Raw genomic sequence first — 19,033 nt, forward strand, 5'->3', positions numbered from 1 at the left:
TGGGGGCCAGAGAGATGGCTCAGTTGTTAACAGTACTTGCAAATCTTCCAGAGGACCAGGGTCAGAGCCCAATACCCGCATCAAGTGACTCACAACTCCCTGTAACTTCAGCTCTATGGGACCTAATGCTCTCCCTCTTCTGGCCTCTGAAGGTACCCACACAAATATGACAGCACACACACACACACACACACACACACACACACGTAAGTAAAAATAAAAGCTATAATTGAATGGACAAACCTGGACACTGATTTTAGAGCAGCAAAAGGGAAGGAAAAATTTCATCTAGCTGCCCTGGCCAGATCCCACACTTCGCTCTGTCTTGGATAATAACTCTTCTGAAACAACCCTGGGGAAATGCAAGGTGTCTGGATGACTTAGGGAACTGGAAGCCATATTTCAATAGGTGAAATATCAGGAAGTTTTATTCTCTCCTCAGTGAGAAGAGAACACAAAGCCATTCTAGACCTCTAATTCCAAAGGTCTGATCCTCTTTCCTCTCAGGTGCCTTCACCTATGGTCAGGCGCAGCCCTGGAGCTCTGAACTCCTGAAGGAGTCCATGGAATAATCATTGCTGCTGCTCACCAAGTATTCTGATTCTCCCATCTGGAGTACACTGTACTTGCACCTCTGACCTGATGCCCTTGCCAGTCTTGAGGTTAACTAGAGTCATGTGACTACCATTGGCAACTGAGTTATGAATAAACTGGGAATGTCACTCATTGCTTTAGGTATTAATACTTCATCTTAAATGGGTATTGTCTTTCAGGAAACATTCACTTTTTTAAAAGATTTTATTTTTATTATTTTTTAACAATTGTACATATTATAGCATTACTATGACGTTTTTGGTGTTGGTTTGTTTTTTTTCTTCAGACAGGGTTTTTCTGCGTAGTCCTGGCTGTCCCAGAACTCATTCTGCAGACCAGGCTGGCTTTGAACTCAGATCCACCTATTTACATCCTAAGTGCTTGGATTAAAAGCTTGTGCCATCACCGCCTGGCTTGTTTGAGCTTTTGTTTAACTTGTAACCAAAGACTTAAAGCTGGGTACAAAAATAAATCCTCTGCAATACAGAACTCATTGTTCAGCCTGAATTTTGATATGCATGATAAAGAATGTAGTAAAAATCTTTTTAAATCTTAAAAAATTGAAAACAGCATAGTCAACAATAATAAACACTATTTCTTTAAGTATTTGAAAATATTAACATCAAAGTGATTTCATTAAATTGAAATTGGCAGTGGTATTTTATGATATTTAGAACCTACCGATAAGGTCACTGGTTTTTATGAATATTGATATTGTTATGGTTGGCTTTATAAATATATTTATGTTGTAGATTAAGGTGATTTACAGGAAAAAACTTAGTGTCTGAAATTGCTTTAAAACAGTGCATGGATGGAAGGGATAGAGGGTTTAGGAAGTAAGACTGGTCAAGATGAACGCTTGCCTAAGCTGACTGAGAGTCTAATTACATTTCATCACGCTAATTTCTCTAAAAATTAAAAAAACTCTGTGTGTGTGTGTGTGTGTGTGTGTGTGTGTGTGTGTGTGTGTGTGTAGAGGCAGATTTGCTGCCTGCCACTAGGCCACACCTCCAGCCTTGTGTGTGTCTAAGTATACATTGTGCACACAGGTGACTGCCCCTAGGTGCAGAGGAGCGGGAGGTACAGCTAGTGTGGGCAGCCTGTGTGGGTGCAGGAGCCGAACTGGAGCAGTGTGTACTGTACCAGCTCTCCAGAAAACACACTCAGACAATCTCAGATCTTAAAGATAACTAATACTAGGGGGAAATCATCTAACACGGGGCAAAAATTATGCTGCAGAGGGCTGGCAAGATGGCTCAGTGGGTAAAGACACTTCCCACCCAAACCTGATGACCTGAGTTTAATCCTCATTTCATTTCGGAAAGAAAAAACAGAAAATCCTATTCTGAAAGTTGTCCTTGATTTCCACACACCCACACTACCAACACAGTAATGTTTTAAAATTTAAAGCAAACTGTAGGTAAGGAAGAAAACAGAAGCCAAAGTTTGCTTCCTTTCTCCTGCCGTCCACTGTGCCCTTCACAGATCCCTGCCTTAGGACACCAACTCCAGTGTTGGGCTGGCCCGCTGGGAGCCAGCGCTCTCCTGGGAAATGAGGCTGGTGAGAGTGCTGCTGGCCCCTTACACCAACTGGAGGTGTCCCCTTGCGCTCAGGTGAAGGGAGAGGGACAGGGGAGTGAGAGTGGAAGTCCCTGACAGCAGCTGGGCACAGACAGTTACCCAGGAGGTCAGTTGAGGTGCTGAAGCACCCTGAACTCAGGGATTGGGCAAGATGCGCACACGGTCAGACCGCTTCAGCAGCTATAACCTGTGTCCCAGAGTAGGAATTCAGAACAAGTAGCCACTCAATGCTCCTGCTCACAGATGTCACCTTCTGGGATAGAGGTGTGGGTCACTGTAGAACAAACCTAGACTCTAGCACTTCAGACAAGTGTTCCGTCACTTGTTACGCCCCAGCCTACAAACCCTTTATTAATTGGCTACTCTTTACAAGATTTAATGTAAGCTATGAGTATGATGATCTCACGTGCTTGAGGAAGGGGTGAATCCCCTTCTGCCTCAGGGAAAAGTGATTCCATTTTGTGAGTAAGTCTCCGAGAACCCTATCTGGATTTTGGATACCCCAACTAAGTTTCCACCTGTGATTCCTTCCCTTTTTCTCTCAGGCTTATTATGTCTGGTGAGATGGCTCAGCGGGTACGGCACCTGCCACCTGGGCACCTGAGCCTGGGGGAGCATCTGAGTACAGTGCCTGACTCCACGCGGTGGAAGAGATGGGACTGTCTCAAGTTGTCTTGCGACCTCCACACATACTCTAAGGTACACAAGGGCTTGCACTCAGTTTTGGGTACATGCATGGGCACAAACACCCACACACGCAAATGAAGTGTACATTATTTTATTATTATTATTATTTTTTTTTTTTTGGAGACAGGGTTTCTCTGTGTAGCTTTGCACCTTTCCTGGAACTCGCTTTGGAGACCAGGCTGGCCTCGAACTCACAGAGATCCGCCTGGCTCTGCCTCCCAAGTGCTGGGACAATTTTGTTTTTAAAATAAGATTTATTATTGCACATGTGCACAAGCCACAATGTGAGTGTGTTCTCCTATCTCTCTGAGGGCCCTGGAAGCACACCCCCCTCCCAACAAGCCTTCCAGGAGCTTGGTCTCACAGGCAATTCAAGACGAAGATGAGTACATGTGTTACAGTGTGGGTCCTGGTGGGCTGCCCGCCCTATGTGAGGCAGGCTAAGGTAGGAGGGAATCCGATTCCTCCTACTCCTGAATGGACAGTAAATGGAGAATAACCCTGAGAAGACAGGCCCTTAGCTACAAAGGGAATTCCGGGTTTCTACTTTAGGGTTTGAATCCAGGACAGGCTCTTGGGTAGCCCAGGCTGGCCTAGAATTTTACACAGTGTAGCCAAGGCTGAGCTGAGCCCTCATCTTTCTCCAACGGCACAGAAAGGCAGGTCTGCATAGATGCTCCCGGGTGCCCAGGCTGGCTCCTAAGGGCTGGGAACACCGAACTTACACCCAAGAATGACTCTCCTGGCTCTTAAGCCTCAAGAAGAGATCACAGGCTCTGTAAATCCTGGTACCTAGTTGGCAGTGTGGGACTGCCACATAACTGGCCAATAAAGCCTTGATGTTCTCTTGGGGGGAAGTCACGCCCTCTTAGGATGAACAACACAAATGAGCTGTTGATGCTGTGGATAGAAAGAGGTCCCTTCTGAAAACCTGTGATACAGCACAGGGGCAAATACAGCTTGATGCATAACTTTGGCCAAATATTTGAATATTTCATGATATACTTTGAAACTCAAGTTATTGTTTTTGAGGAATCTGCTGGATTATTCATTTAGTGGTGTGAGTCTGGTTGTTCACAGGCCATGATGTGCTTGTGCAAATCAGAAGACACCCTGGGTGAGTCAGCTCTCTCCTTCCACCGTGTGGGTCTCAGAGATCAAGCCCGCGTGGTGAGGCGTGGTGGCGGAGCCTTTGCCCACTGGGTATCATGCCAGCTGCTGTCATGCTCTTTCCCTTTGAGACAGGATCATGCTGTTGAATTCTGGCTAGCCTAGAATCCACAGCAACCATCCTGTCTCAGCCTCCAAAATGTGAGGATTAGAGATATGAGCTTCCATATTCAGGGCATTTATGATTTTCTAATCTAACCCTTAACACTATTCATCTTAAATTCTGCAAATTCAAGGAAGTATACAAGTAATATAATTTACCTTGAAATTAAATTATAAGACTTTTTTGTTTGGTTGGTTTTTTGAGACAGGGTCTGTCTGTAACCCAGGTCGTCCTGGAACCCACTGATCTCAAACCCACAGTAATCCTCCTGTCTCAGCATTCCAAATGAGAATATTGGCACATGCCACCATGCCCAGCTCAGCCCAGATTCTAAGAGTGATCAATTCATTGGTGGATGTTTTTACACAACAATAAAGATTGCTACCATGAAGTAACCCACCATCTTAGAAGCTCTCGTAACAGGGTCCGCTAATCTCATTTAACCATCTCAATGATCATGTGAAGAGATGGTATTCATATTTTAAAGAAATAAGACAAACAAAACCAGGTATAGTATCCCACACCTGCAATCCCAGCACTTGGAAGACAGGAGGCAGAAGAATCAGGAGCTCAAGGTCAGCCTCAGCTACACAGTAAGCTTTGAGCTCCATCTGGGCTAAAGAAGACTGTGTGTGAACACCACTCTCCCACAAGATGAACAAATAATATATTTATCCAAGATCACAGAGAAAATCAACTCAAGAGCCAAGAATGAAAGCCCAATCTTCCAGTAGTTTTTACATATTACTACACTGTCTTTAAGATACACATACTCACTCAACAACACTCACCAACCTAAACAGCTTCAGTGCCAAAATGACAAACATTAAAGAACTACCATCAATCTTGTACACACATACAACACTCTGTTCTGCCTTTTAAAAGGAAATAAATTCAAACACACCCTAACACAGATGGACTTGAAGACCTTACAGCATGTTAAGCAAGGCAAGTACAAAACGATCAATGTTATAAAGGGATCATACTCAAAATCACATGATCAGTGTTCTATGATTTTACCTGGACAGGGGGGTGTAGCATACTCAAAATCACATGATCAATGTTCTATGATTTTGTATAGCATACTCAAGATCACATGATCAATGTTCTATGATTTTACCTGGACAGGGGTATAGCATACTCAAAATCACATGATCAATGTTCTATGATTTTACCTGGACAGGGGTATAGCATACTCAAGATCACATGATCAATGTTCTACGATTTTACCTGGACAGGAGTATAGCATACTCAAGATCACATGATCAATGTTCTATGATTTTACCTGGACAGGGGTGTAGCATACTCAAGATCACATGATCAATGTTCTATGATTTTACCTGGACAGGGGTATAGCATACTCAAGATCACATGATCAATGTTCTATGATTTTACCTGGACAGGAGTATAGCATACTCAAAACAACATGATCAATGTTCTATGATTTTACCTGGACAGGGGTGTAGCATACTCAAAACAACATGATCAATGTTTTATGATTTTACCTGGACAGGAGTATAGCATACTCAAGATCACATGATCAATGTTCTATGATTTTACCTGGAGAGGAGTATAGCATACTCAAGATCACATGATCAATGTTCTATGATTTTACCTGGACAGGGGTATAGCATACTCAAGATCACATGATCAATGTTCTATGATTTTACCTGGACAGGGGTATAGCATACTCAAGATCACATGATCAGTGTTCTATGATTTTACCTGGACAGGAGTATAGCATACTCAAGATCACATGATCAGTGTTCTATGATTTTACCTGGACAGGGGTATAGCATACTCAAGATCACATGATCAATGTTCTATGATTTTACCTGGACAGGGGTATAGCATACTCAAGATCACATGATCAATGTTCTATGATTTTACCTGGACAGGGGTATAGCATACTCAAGATCACATGATCAATGTTCTATGATTTTACCTGGACAGGGGTATAGCATACTCAAGATCACATGATCAATGTTCTATGATTTTACCTGGACAGGGGTATAGCATACTCAAGATCACATGATCAATGTTCTATGATTTTACCTGGACAGGGGTATAGCATACTCAAGATCACATGATCAATGTTCTATGATTTTACCTGGACAGGGGTATAGCATACTCAAGATCACATGATCAATGTTCTATGATTTTACCTGGACAGGGGTATAGCATACTCAAGATCACATGATCAATGTTCTATGATTTTACCTGGACAGGGGTATAGCATACTCAAGATCACATGATCAATGTTCTATGATTTTACCTGGACAGGGGTATAACATACTTAAGATCACATGAAACAGGACAGTGGATGCATGGAGACAGGGAGGAATGAGGAGGAATAACTGTTTAATGACTTTAAAGTTTTGCAAGTTGAGAAGTTCTGGAGATGTCAAAGGGTGACAACACATTGCACAGTAATGTGAATATACTCAATGCCACTGAGCTAGTCACCTATGTGGGACATTTTAATATTTCCTCATTGTGTATATACATACAGACATGCATGTATGTGCTATGATGCACATTTGGAGGTCAGAGAACAACTTTTAAGATTGGTTCTCTCCTTCAGCAACGTTGATCTCAGGTCGCTGCTGGGTTTGGCAGCAAGCACCTTTACCTGCTACGTAATTCACTGGGCCCTTACTGGGAAACAGTTTTTTTGTTGTTGTTGGTTTTTTTGTTGTTTGTTTGTTTGTTTTGTTTTGTTTTGTTTTGTTTTAGTTTATTGAGACAGGGTTTCTCTGTGTAGCTTTGCGCCTTTTCCTGGAACTCACTCGGTAGCCCAGGCTGGCCTCGAACTCACAGAGATCTTCCTGGCTCTGCCTCCTGAGTTTTGGGATTAAATGTGTGCACCACCACCACCTGGCTGGGAAACAGTTTTTAAATAAAGTAATTCTTAAAGAACTAAATGGTAAAGAAACAAAAAATTACTATCTCCAGGCAGTGTTGGTGCATGCCTTTAATCCCAGCACTTGGGAGACAGAGGCAGGCCGATCTCTATGAGTTCAAGACCAGCCTGGTCTACAGGGTGAGTTCCAGGATAGCCAGAGATATACAGAGAAACCTTGTCTTGAAATAAAAAAAAGGGGGGGTGGGATTACTATCGAGAAAAATCATAACTGCATAGGGGAGACAAAAAAGGAAACCAGGTATCATAATAGAGTATAACTAGGGGACAGATTATAAGCCAGTTTAAAAAATTAATTAAAGATAAGTATATGTCAAGTGTGGTGGTGCACACCTTTAATCTCAGAACTTGGGAGGTGAGTTGAGGCTAGCATGTCTACAGAGTGAGTTCCAGGCCAACCAGGACTACACAGTGAGACCCTCAAAAACAAATAAACTACAACAGAAAGGTAAATACATGATAGAAATAATCAAACTTGAGGGGACACATATGAAAACGATGGCATGAAGGTGCCTCATTAAACCCCAAGAGACTTCCAAGAGGAGTGGCCGAGAGTTGAAATGAGCAAGTCAGTGCAAGGGCGAAAAGAAAGCCAGGCCAGGCAAGGGGGCTGCTGCTGAGCCACATGCTGAGATCTCTTCTTCCAAGTTCAGCAGGTCTGGGCTGCTGCGGGGGCGAGGGAAAAGGCTACCCATAGGTCCTAACAGCTACGGCAACACCGGCATCCCAACAGGTCAAAGCCAAGAAATGAACAAAGCAAAGACTATTTTAAGCATGGATTTTGACAAGATCAAATTTGTATTTTAGAGAAACCAGCTATACATAGGTAAATCCATCTTCAACGAGAACTCCCCATTTAAAAACAATCTTAACATATTTTGAAACAGCATTAGTTACAATATAAAAATGATATAACCTACTACTTGTAATACAGGGCAATTACTTTGGTACTTTAAAATGTGACATATAAAACAATTAAAGGCTATACAGAACTAATCAAAAGAAGGAATTAAGCTGGGCACTAAATGAACACTTATAATCCCAGCACTAGGGAGGAAAGACTACTTTGAGTTCAAAAGTCAGCCTGGGCTACAGAGCTACCCAGACTAGCCAGGCTAGCCAGGGCTATAGAGCAAGATCCTACCCCTCCACCCCTCCACAAATAAGAAATTATCTCTGCAAACTAAACTTAGCACCAATAATTCTAATAACATAACAGATAGGTATCTCTATGGATTTTGTCTGCAATTACAAGGCAAATCTGTGATTAAGTTGCAACATATTATAAATGACCCAAAAAACTGAACAATAGCATCCATGGTAGTATCTATACTAATCAGGTAGAGCTGTTATTGTTTGGAATTTTCTTGTTGTTTTGTATTACTGAGAATTGATACCAAGGTCTTAGGCATAGTCAATTTTTCTACTATCTTAACTACATTCCTAACAGAATACTTGAAGTTTGCATATCCAAAATGATTACTGGTAATAACATATTTTAAGTCTAAAATAAAAAGGAACTGGGGCTGGGTGGTGGTGGCCCGTGCCTTTAATCCCAGCACTAGGTAGAGCCAGATGGATCTTTGTGAGTTCGAGGCCAGCCTGGGCTACAGAGTGAGATCCAGGACAGGCAACAAAACTACACAGAGAAGCCCTGTCTTGAAGAAGGGGGAGGGGGAGGAACTGGGTCACACTAAGGAGAGTGCTGGTAAATGTAATATAGCTTAAATTCTGTTAATACTTAAGTAACTATTGTTTGATAAAGAATTGCATGTGGGGGCTGGAAAGGTGGTTTAGCCAGAGGAACTGGGTTATGATTTCCCATCTCGCTTTTCATAGATTTTGTTTTTGTGTGTATGTATCTCTCTCTCTCTGTGTGTGTGTGTGTGTGTGTGTGTGTGTGTGTGTGTGTGTAGTGTTTCTTGTGTTTTTTGTTATTTTGTTTTGTTTTTTATTCTGTTAACCTATTTGTTTTCTAAAAAGAGAGAGAAAGGAACTGGGATCGGGGAGATGGGGATGATCTGGGAGGAGTTGGAGGAGAATGAGGACACAGGAGGAGTTGGGGGAGGGGGACTGTAATCAGAATATATTGTATGAAAACATTTACTTTCATCAAAAAAGAATGCAAAAACATTACTGACTAAGCTATGATTGCCGCACTGAAAACATCTGAAGGTGGCAGAACAGCCTTCTCTAACTCTAAAAGAAAGATATCCATGTAACTTGAGAGACTATAAAGGAATATAACCTGTGATGACTGGTGGTGACACTTGAGTTGTCTGTCCTGTGACTGCTTTACTATTAATTGGTTTTGCAAAGATCAGCTTCGTGATCACTGGACCAGAGGTTGGTGTTCGAGGCTTCTTAGCGATCTGAAACATATAAATAACTATGAAGACATCTGTTTCCATAAAAATCTATGCAGTAAAAGTTAGACAAGATTCATACAGTAGTACACGTAAAGTCAGGTCATTTAGCAAATTCATCTATGTATTAATGTATAAAACAATTAAAACAAATCCATTCACCAAAATATTAGTATGATCATATCTGTAATCACGTGTCCTAATACCTCTAGTTTCAGGATAAATCCCTAGTCTCTCTGAAACATGCAGATGGAGAAAACAATAGTAAAGTATAATAATAATAATGTTTAATAGTGAAACACTATGCACAATGTTAGTTTTCCAAATAAGCTATCCAGTAACAAGAGACAGAGTTCAAAACATACAATACAAGCAGTGAAGTATCGCTGCACACATATGCATGGCTACATTCGCCTATGATCCAAGATATAAATTATTACACATTACAGATTTACAACTACATTTTCTTTCTTTTCACTTTCTCTCTTTTTCACTTGTTTTGTTTTTGAGATAGGATCTCATTCAGCAGCTCAGGCTGGCCTGGAGCCACTATGTAGCCCAGGTTCACCTTGAACTCATGGCAATCTCCCTGCCTCAGCCTCCAAGTACTAAGATTATAGGCATACATCTCCATGCCTAGCAAACTTTCAGCTACACACACACACACACACACACACACACACACACACACACACACACCAAGAGTAAAGGAAGAACTGAACCAGTTGAAGTCAATTACAAAGAGACATGTTTAGTAGAACAAAGATTTGTAAAAGGCTCTGAAACATATTTACTAAAATAGTACTTATTGTACTTTAAACTCCTTGAAGGCACTATCCATACATTACTTATAACTCATATCCAACATGAAGTTAAAATAATGGGCACATTGTTGACCTGAACTAAAATTTGCCACAAGTCAAAGAAGACAGAGGTACCAGTGTGGTACAGTTACTTTTTTGTTCATTTTTTGAGACAGGGTCATTCTCGTGAAGCTAATTAAGAAGACCAGGCTGGCTTCAAATTCCCAAGGTATGAGCCACTATACTCAAGATCAATGTTTTTACATTGGAATTCTCACAAAATGCAAGGACACAGCTGTTAAAAAGAAGGAACCGAAACTTACCTGGCATAAAACTCAAAGTTTAGTGTGTGAAGAACATTAAATACTTTACCTTTTGGCAGATACACATAATGAGACCCTAAAGTATTACTTATTACTGGAGATGACTCAAATGAATAAACATGACCAACATGAATAACAGCAACCTATCAGAAATAGTATTGATCACAGTTACATATCAGCTCCATGTGCTCAGCTTACATCAGCATGCTATCTTACACTCACAATGTTCCTTTCTTACACTCAGAACCTATTAGAGACACAAGTACCTCTGACAGGAAATCATGTTTTCAAAAACAAGAAATCCATTAGTGTATAACAATAGACACAGCTTACAAACCATGACATATCTGAGTAAATTAATTATACTTTAGAAAGTTGAAGCCATCCAGAGACATGAAGGGAAGTACTCCTCAAGTCTTTCTAAAGCTCTAAAGCAAAATGGAATCTCACATACACACACAGTACTAGTGACCACAGAGGTAGATAGTCTTAGAAACACATAACCTTAGCTATTAAAAGGAAGACTTGAAAGTACTTCCCCTTTCCTGGCCTTCACCATTATATGCTATATGCTTACCAAACAGGAAAAAGTCTAAACAATGGACCCAAAAGCAAGTTAATTATTCAAACAAACGATCTCATCTTGCTCTTATGGCTATATTCCTTTAGTGGAGCACTGCTCAAAATAACAATTTCCAGATCCATTAAGGAACCATAATTAGTTTTTGAAACAAGTCCTCACATTTCCTAGGCTGGCCTTGAACTCCTTATCCTTCTCCATCTACCTCCAAGCATGGGGATTACAGACATGAGCCACCACACCTGGCTTTATGTTACGTATACGGAATGCAGGGCTTTATGCATGCCCTTGAAAATGACTCTTTATTCAAGTTTTATTTTACTTACACTTTTGTTCTAGGGTAGCTGAGAAACCAAAGTGAAAAGGGGATGATTCCTGGCCTAGGCTCATGTGGAGAGCTTGCCTGGCACGCACATAGCTCATCAGTGGTGTGGAGCACTTACTACTCCTGCAGAGGACCTAGGTTCCATTCCCAGCACCCTCATGAAGGCTCAACTGTCTCTAAGTCCAGTTTCAAAAGACCTGATGCCTTTTGGGATTTGTGGGAACTAGGTACACACATGGTATACATACATACATACATACATGCATACATATTCAAGGAAAACATTCATTCACATAAATAAATTTAAACAAAAAGCAACCTTAAAATTTTTTAAAGAATTATTTTCAATAAATTAATGGAATTGGCAAATTAAGATAAAAGTGGAAAAAAAGAAAATTTACAAGTAAGGTAGAAAAGTAAGCCAATATCTGGACACATTCAGGAGCCACTAAGGGGCTATGCTGCCCCCGACTGCTCGCTGCTTACTGTTCTCCCATCCTGGGCACTGCGACCCGGGACAGTGGTCAGCTGTCTGGAATTAATGTGACTACACACCCACCATCACCCTGCCCCAGCTGCTCCTTCATTACTTCTCAACATGGGTCTCCTTCATTCTTGCCTGCTGCTCACACACAACAACCTCAGTGCCCACAGCAAACTTAAAATCAGATTTGTATACACATATGCCTCGAAACAACCTCATTATTATGGGGCCTAATGTAGAAAACTATAAATGTGTAGTTACTTATTTTTTTGAAGTGTTTTAGGGGTTCATAAGTTGCTTCTGAGTTAGAAAGATTTGAGCTACCTAAAATCAACTGGATACTTAGAAAATATTCTAAATAGGTTTCCTTGTTTTTTTTTTATTTTAATTATTTAATTAATTTACTTATTTTTTTGGTTTATGGTCCTCCTAGCTGTCCTGGAACTCATTATGTAGACCAAGCTGTCCTCAAACTCATGGAGATCCACCTGTTTCTACATCCTTAGTGCTGGGACTAAGACATGCTCCACCATGCTCAGCTCTATTATATGCTCCTTTAAAAAATAAAGCTTTTAAAACAAATGGAATCTGGTTTTATAAAACCAACAACAATAAAACAAGTGCGTATTAGGCCAGAGTCTTTTTATTGTCAATACTTAGAAAACTAAGGTAAGAAATTAGTGGATAGAAATAAATCAGTTATTGAAACCATATCTGTACACTGATTTCTATTATTAGTTCTTTGAGAACATGATAATGATCCACACCGCCAAAGCCAATCAAAACAGGTTTCAACACTAAGGACAGGATACTTCACAGTGACAGGCTAGGCTATCTCATTCAAGAGTGCCTCAGCAAAATAAACAGATCACATCGAGAGGTAATGGCGAAGAAGCAGGGGACATGAACTATTAAACAGCAGCGGAAAGGACAGAGCAAGTCACAGGGCTTGGGAAAGCTTAAGCTTCTGAATGCAGAGATCCTGAGAAGTCAAGTTTCTAAGCTTTCCCCACACAGTAACCAAAAGTTGAATGTCAGTGTCAGCTACGAGGAAGCGCCTCTCTCAATTCTCCTGACACTCTTTCCCGTGACATTGCTTCACTCATGCCTTCTGGTTTCTTTTCTCTTTATTTTTTTATTTTTAAACCAAAAAAGGTTTTTCAAGACAGGGTTTCTCTGTGTAGTCCTGGCTGTCCTGGGAACTCTCTCTGGAGACCAGGCTGGCCTTGAACTCAGAAAAGTACCTGCCTCTGCTGGGATTAAAGGTGGGAGCCACAACAACGAACTGCCTTCTGGTTTCTTTTCACAGACAACTCTTCCAAACATGGAATATACTGTGGTCTCCTTCATCTAAGCGAATCACTGTATTTCTAAGCACTCTGAAGGTAGCGTAAAAGAGTCTTTTTTTGGCCATAAAAAAAAATGAAAAACATTTAATGTATGACCTGGTAATCTACTATTTGAGGGCTATTAAGGGCTATACTATTAAGTACCATTCTGAAGGATCCTCAATGTTTTGAGAACTGTGTAATACTATACTGCTTTGTTTTGTTTTGTTTTGTTAAATGATCAAGTAGCCATCTTAAGCTAAGGTTAGAAACTTCAGAGAGCAAGCTACCCACAGTTCCACAGCCAGTAGGACAGCACAGGGATGACTCAAGCAAGCCCTGTGCTCTGCTCCATTACATTCACTGTCTTCCTCAAACTGCAAACATGAACAGCGGTGATGGACAGTAAGTTCCCCGTAGGAGACAAGCACTGCAAGCATCAGCTACTGCTGCCTCCGAGGGTTCTTGGAGCAAAGAGCCAAGCTTTCCTAGCTTTAGTCATGAACGAACCAAGAAAAGAGAAAGACTGATTACTTGATGGCTTTGCACTAAGTTGGGCACCTTTATGCCAGCAAAATAATACCCCTGTAGCCAAACTACCACTATCTATAAAATGCTTAAAAGGCTATAAATAAACAATTCGGAAATTTAACCAAAACTTAGTTTGCTGTAAGTTTTCTGGCAAAAAATTTCATGAGCATTAGACATATCAAATTTAAAAACAAAACAAATCCACACAATTACTTTAAAACATTCAAAAGAATTCATTAAAAGTTATGCAATTAACAACCCTATAAACACAACTTTGAGTCAGTTTAATTTTTTTAACATGCACTTTAAGTAATATGCCCCCTTTTTTGTTTTTACCTGTACTGTTTTTAACTGTTGGGTCTGTAACACAGAGGGCTGAGTTGTAGTATTAATCAGTTGACTTCCTGGGGTCAGTGCTGAGACACCAATGACAGGTTTCACCTCTGGCCTCCCTCCAATGGTAACTACTTTAATTTGCTGCGGTGGAAACTTAGCGTCTCCTGGCTGGGCCTGAGCTGTAACTTTCTGAGCCTGGGGCAGTTGGCTATGGGGTAGTGCTAAAACAATTGGTGAACCAGACTTGCCCAAAGTTGTTAAAATTAACTTCTGTCCATCTGGTTTAAGGGTCTGATTGCCAAGTTTAAGATCAGATGTCTGTGATACTTTGTTTAAAATAATCTGATTGGCTGATATAGTCACAGGAGTCTGAGCACCAAGTTTTTGAAGGCCACTTGGAAATGCTGGTTTCACTGTGGTATTAGAATCTGCTTTAGTAACTGTGGTATTCACTGCAACTTGGTTAGTGTGGTTACTGTACACTGTGATTGGCTCCGTGGAAATGGGCGTGGCTGTAGAGTCACCAGTAGAATTTATGTTGACAATTTCTTCCAGTTCTGTCTCCATGGGAATTGGGGATGACACAATTACAGCCTCAATACTATCCTCATCCACTAAAGTTATAGCAGTGTCCATTATCTCCTCTGGAAGCAAACTATTCACCTCGGCCGGCACCACCTCCATGATCGCTCTGCTTCTAGGAAGATGCCCGGGTGCTGGAAGAAAAGGGGAAAATCGTTACCAGGTTTTAAGCAGATTTTTAAAAATACATTCAAGAAAAATGTAAATGACAAAACAACAGTGCTGAAATTGGTAAATAAGTAAATGAAGGGCATTCCTGATCATTATCTAGATTTTACCATTTTCACACATCATAGCTTTTAAGAATCTAAGATATGGAAATATCTTTAAATCTTCAATGATCTGTCTGGGTCCTATACATGTATAGCAATACCCTGTTTATAAACATCCATTAAGTGTCAAAAGAGTTTCTAGATGATTCCACTTCATGAATGGAGATCAAATGGACTACGTGGCCTAAGTCTAATCAATTAGCTTCATACTAAGAGCATTTTTCTTTGGAAAGATTTTCCAGTCCTCTGCCATTTAAAGTGTCAAAGGGGAACTATTGGAGAATTTACAAGTCTAGAAAGCTGATCGGCAATTCAGAGCAACTGTCACTCTTGCAGAGGGCAGTGTTCAGTTTCCAGCACTCACACAGCGGCTCACAACATTCTACAACTCCAGTTGCTGACGATCCAAGCCCTCTTCTGGCTTCCACAGGCACAAAGCACACACAAGCAGGTAACACATACGTATAAAATAAAAATAAATAAATATAAAAAAGAAAAAGAATATACAGCCAGTCCCCATCATGAAAAAAAAAAAAAAAAGTCCAGATTATGGACAAATCAGCTGTCATGCTTTTAGCTAAAAATCAGAACTTTCAAAAAATGAGTGAATTCCAGTATCAACATGTATTAAAGACAACCCAGCACATCTAGATAGACTAGACAGCAGTGAAGTTTGCTCAGAGAACTTCAAAACCCTTTAGAACCCAATCAGCAACTCTTCCTCTTCCTCTGGAAGGCATGACGTCATCTCACTGCCCGGAGCAGGCTGTCTTAACCCTTCAGCCTCCTGGGTGCTGGGACGGCAGGTGGCGTGGACCGCAGGTGTCATGGCCACACTCACCTTATTTCTTTAAAATACACAACAAGCATTGAACACTTAGGAGCAGCACACACAGCTGGTGCACACACAGCTGGCGTGGATCACGCTTGTAACCTCAGCCCTGAGAAGCTGAGGGGGGAAGGACCACAGCACGGTCCGGGGCGGCACGGTCCGGGGGGCAGCACGGTCTGGGGCAGCCTGCGTTACACGGGGCGGCACGGTCCGGGGCAGCCTGCGTTACAGGAAAGAAGACTAACACATACCAACAGCAAACCACTTAGCAGCCGTGGCAAATATTGCTGCTGCCAAAATAAGCCATCAGTAGAGACATCTTGTTATGGCAAAAGTGGCATAATTTTCCTCCCCAAACTTGATGTGTGTAGCATTACCATCCCTATTTTACAGATTTAAAAAAAAAAAAAAAAACATAGAAAGGTTAAAAATTTGCCCAAGGCAACTAGTGAATGGTAGAGACAAGATTCAAACTCTGGTTTGTATGGTCCAAAGTTGGTCATTTTAACTGAAAATTTATACTATCATAGACATTGTACCACTGGAGTTTTTAAACGGAGACTGAAATCAGCCTAATCCTTCCCAGTTAACTCCCTGCCCTGAAAGCCCACTGTGGTGGTATTCTAATTGTACTGAAATGTGATTTTGATTGTATGTTAATAAATAAAGTTGCCTGGGGGTCAGAGCTATTAGAGCCATAGCAAGAGTGTGGCGGTGGTGGCACACGCCTTTAATCCCATAGATCTCTGTGTGTTCAAGGATACAGCCAGCATTGGAGACATATGCCTTTAAGACCTGGGGGGCTGTACATACAGACAGTGACGAGGCAGTCACGTGTTTGGGTTTACAACCAATGAGAAAGCAGAACTAAAGACTATGAAAAGACTTACACACAGGAAATAGGTCTCTTTCGGAGAGCTAGGACCACCGCAGGAGGAAAGGTGAGATTTTAGCTCTGAGCTCTGATCTCTTGGCTTTCTCTTTTACATTGGTTCTGTGTTTCTTATTTAATAAGACGGTTGGTTACATCTACAGCCCACACTACACAAGTGCTGTCTATCAGAAAAGCTTTGCATTTTTGCTCATACTAGAACTTCATGTACAGGGAATCGTGTACAGATGTTCCTCAGCATAAGATACTATTCCAGAAAAACTATCATAAAATGCTAAGTCAAATATATACTACACCTACCAAACCACTAGATAGCAGAGTATCAGATCCCTTGGAGGGAATTACAGGCTGTTGTGGACCACCCCATACTGGTGTTGGAATGAACTCCAGTTCTCTGGGAGGACAATAGGCACTCTTAACCTTAACCGCTGAGCCCTTTTTCCAGCTCCACCTTAGCACGTTGTAAAGTGATGCTTCTCAATCTGTGGGTCCGGACCCCTTTGGAGTCATGGAACAACCCTTTCACGGTTGTCCCATATCCTTCATATCAGATATTTACACTACTATTCACAACAGAAGCAAAATCACAGCCATGAGGTAGCAACAAGAATAATTTTATGGTTGGGGTCACCATAACATGAGGAACTGAGTTAAAGGGGCAGAGCATGAAGAAGGTTGAGAGCCACTGTTGTAAAGGGAAAAACACCCAACCCAGTTAACTACTGTAGGTCGGGACCCTGGTGTGCTCGATCCCAGTGACACACAGAGTTGTATAGTGTGCCCTTGCTTGCAGCATGATTTTAGATTGATCTTCACTGTTGCACTCATTACTATTTCTCTTCCTTTCAACTGTTAAATAATACTCTACAGCACAGATCTCCCACGCCTTGTATATCCATCCACGTAACACTGGGCATTGGAACTTTCTCAGTTTGAAACTGTTGTGGATAACCCTGCTATAAACATTAAGTTCAAGGTTGGATGGCTGCATCTTTCCATTTCTTTTGAATAAATACCTAAATGAGAATTGCTAAGATTTTGTATTTTAAAAGTTTATTTACCTTTATGTGTATGCCTGCTCTGCCTACATCTATGTAACTGCATCGTGTACATAAGTGCTGTGGAGGCCAGAAGACAATGTTGGAGACAGTTGTGAGCAACACATGGGTGCTGGGAACTGAGTCCACGTGCTCTGCAAGAGCAGCCAGTGGCTCCGAACTACTGGACCATCTCTCCAGCCACACTGAGGCAGGGGCGGGGGCTTGTTTTCTGAGACATGAGAATGCAGTTCAGGTTAGCTTACATTCTGAAGCCAAGGATGACCTTGAACTTCTAATCCTCCTGCCTCCATCTCTTAAATTTTAGCATTATAGGTTTGAGCCACCGTGTTGGTTTGTGTGGTGCTGGACATCACACCAGGGCTTCATGAAGGCTAGGAACGCGTTCTAGCCAGTTATTTCCAAAGCCTATATTTTAAAAAAAAAAAAAAAAAGTTGAATTTTTGAGAAAGGTTCAAATGTAGGCCTTGATCTCCCTTTGTAGACAAGAATGACCTTTAATTTCTAATCTTGCCTCTACCTCCCAAGTACTGGGATTCCAAGCATGTGCTTTTTCACCTGGATTTATGTGGTTCTAGGGACTAGCTTTAGGGCAAGCACTCTATTCTGAGCTACTTCACCAGCCCTTGGGTTATAATTTATTAGGCATGAAATTTGGCTATGTTATTTATATACCCACTAGCCTCCCAAATGCTGGGTTTGAAGTGTGGGCTACCACATCAGGCCAATCTCTATATTTTTAATCAATGTACTGAGACTGTTCCATCTTCTTTTAAAGATTAGAAACAAGGATTGAACATAGGAACTTGCACAGGCTACACAAGAGCTATTATCACAGAGTTACAGCTCCAATCCTTTCTACATGTTTTCCTCAAGTGTTGTTTCCTGTTTCTATAGGCGAGAATTCAGTAATTGGAAATCATCACATTAGTCAATCAGAAAAGATATTCCTTGCAAATGAGGAATCTAGTTTTTTTTCTGTGCTTGCCTTGTATATACTCTACCACTGACAACTATACAAATCATGCTGACCATCTTTTCACCTGCAAATTGTGTGTGTGTGTTTGTGTGTGTGTGTGTGTGTGTGTGTGTGTGTGAGAGAGAGAGAGAGAGAGAGAGAGAGAGAGAGAGAGAGAGAGAGAGAGAGAGAGAGAGAGCGCTTGTTAATAGCTGGGACATGGTAGCATATGCCTGTAATTTCAGCAACACCAGCCTTAAGACCTGTTTTAGGGGGATGCTAGCTTTTAGGATTCTTATTGAGCT

The 19,033-nt window shown here is 41.2% G+C and overlaps 1 protein-coding gene and 1 non-coding gene across 16 annotated transcripts in view; one reads left to right on the plus strand and one right to left on the minus strand.

The window, feature by feature from the left end:
* The window catches only part of Lin54 (lin-54 DREAM MuvB core complex component), a 105,502-nt gene that overhangs the window by 62,354 nt on the left and 24,115 nt on the right, over window positions 1-19,033 (minus strand). For 9 of the 15 annotated variants that reach the window (XM_076546771.1, XM_076546774.1, XM_076546773.1 and 6 more), the window contains exons 2-3: window positions 14,798-14,850; window positions 9,307-9,430 (exon numbers count right to left, since the gene is read on the minus strand). In XM_076546771.1, the coding sequence (XP_076402886.1) occupies window positions 9,307-9,430; window positions 14,798-14,818 (145 nt within the window). In that variant the 5' untranslated portion in view covers window positions 14,819-14,850. Of the gene's footprint in view, window positions 1-9,306; window positions 9,431-14,134; window positions 14,851-19,033 lie in introns of all 15 variants that reach the window. The other 6 variants (XM_076546767.1, XM_042257700.2, XM_042257701.2 and 3 more) reach the window with 1 other exon arrangement.
* LOC121821041 (small nucleolar RNA SNORA40) lies at window positions 1,005-1,127 on the plus strand. Its single transcript, XR_006061744.1, has one exon. It is a non-coding gene; the product is annotated as a small nucleolar RNA SNORA40 (small nucleolar RNA).

Source organism: Peromyscus maniculatus, chromosome 10, assembly GCF_049852395.1.
Source record: "Peromyscus maniculatus bairdii isolate BWxNUB_F1_BW_parent chromosome 10, HU_Pman_BW_mat_3.1, whole genome shotgun sequence".
Classification (NCBI taxonomy): Eukaryota; Metazoa; Chordata; class Mammalia; order Rodentia; family Cricetidae; genus Peromyscus; species Peromyscus maniculatus.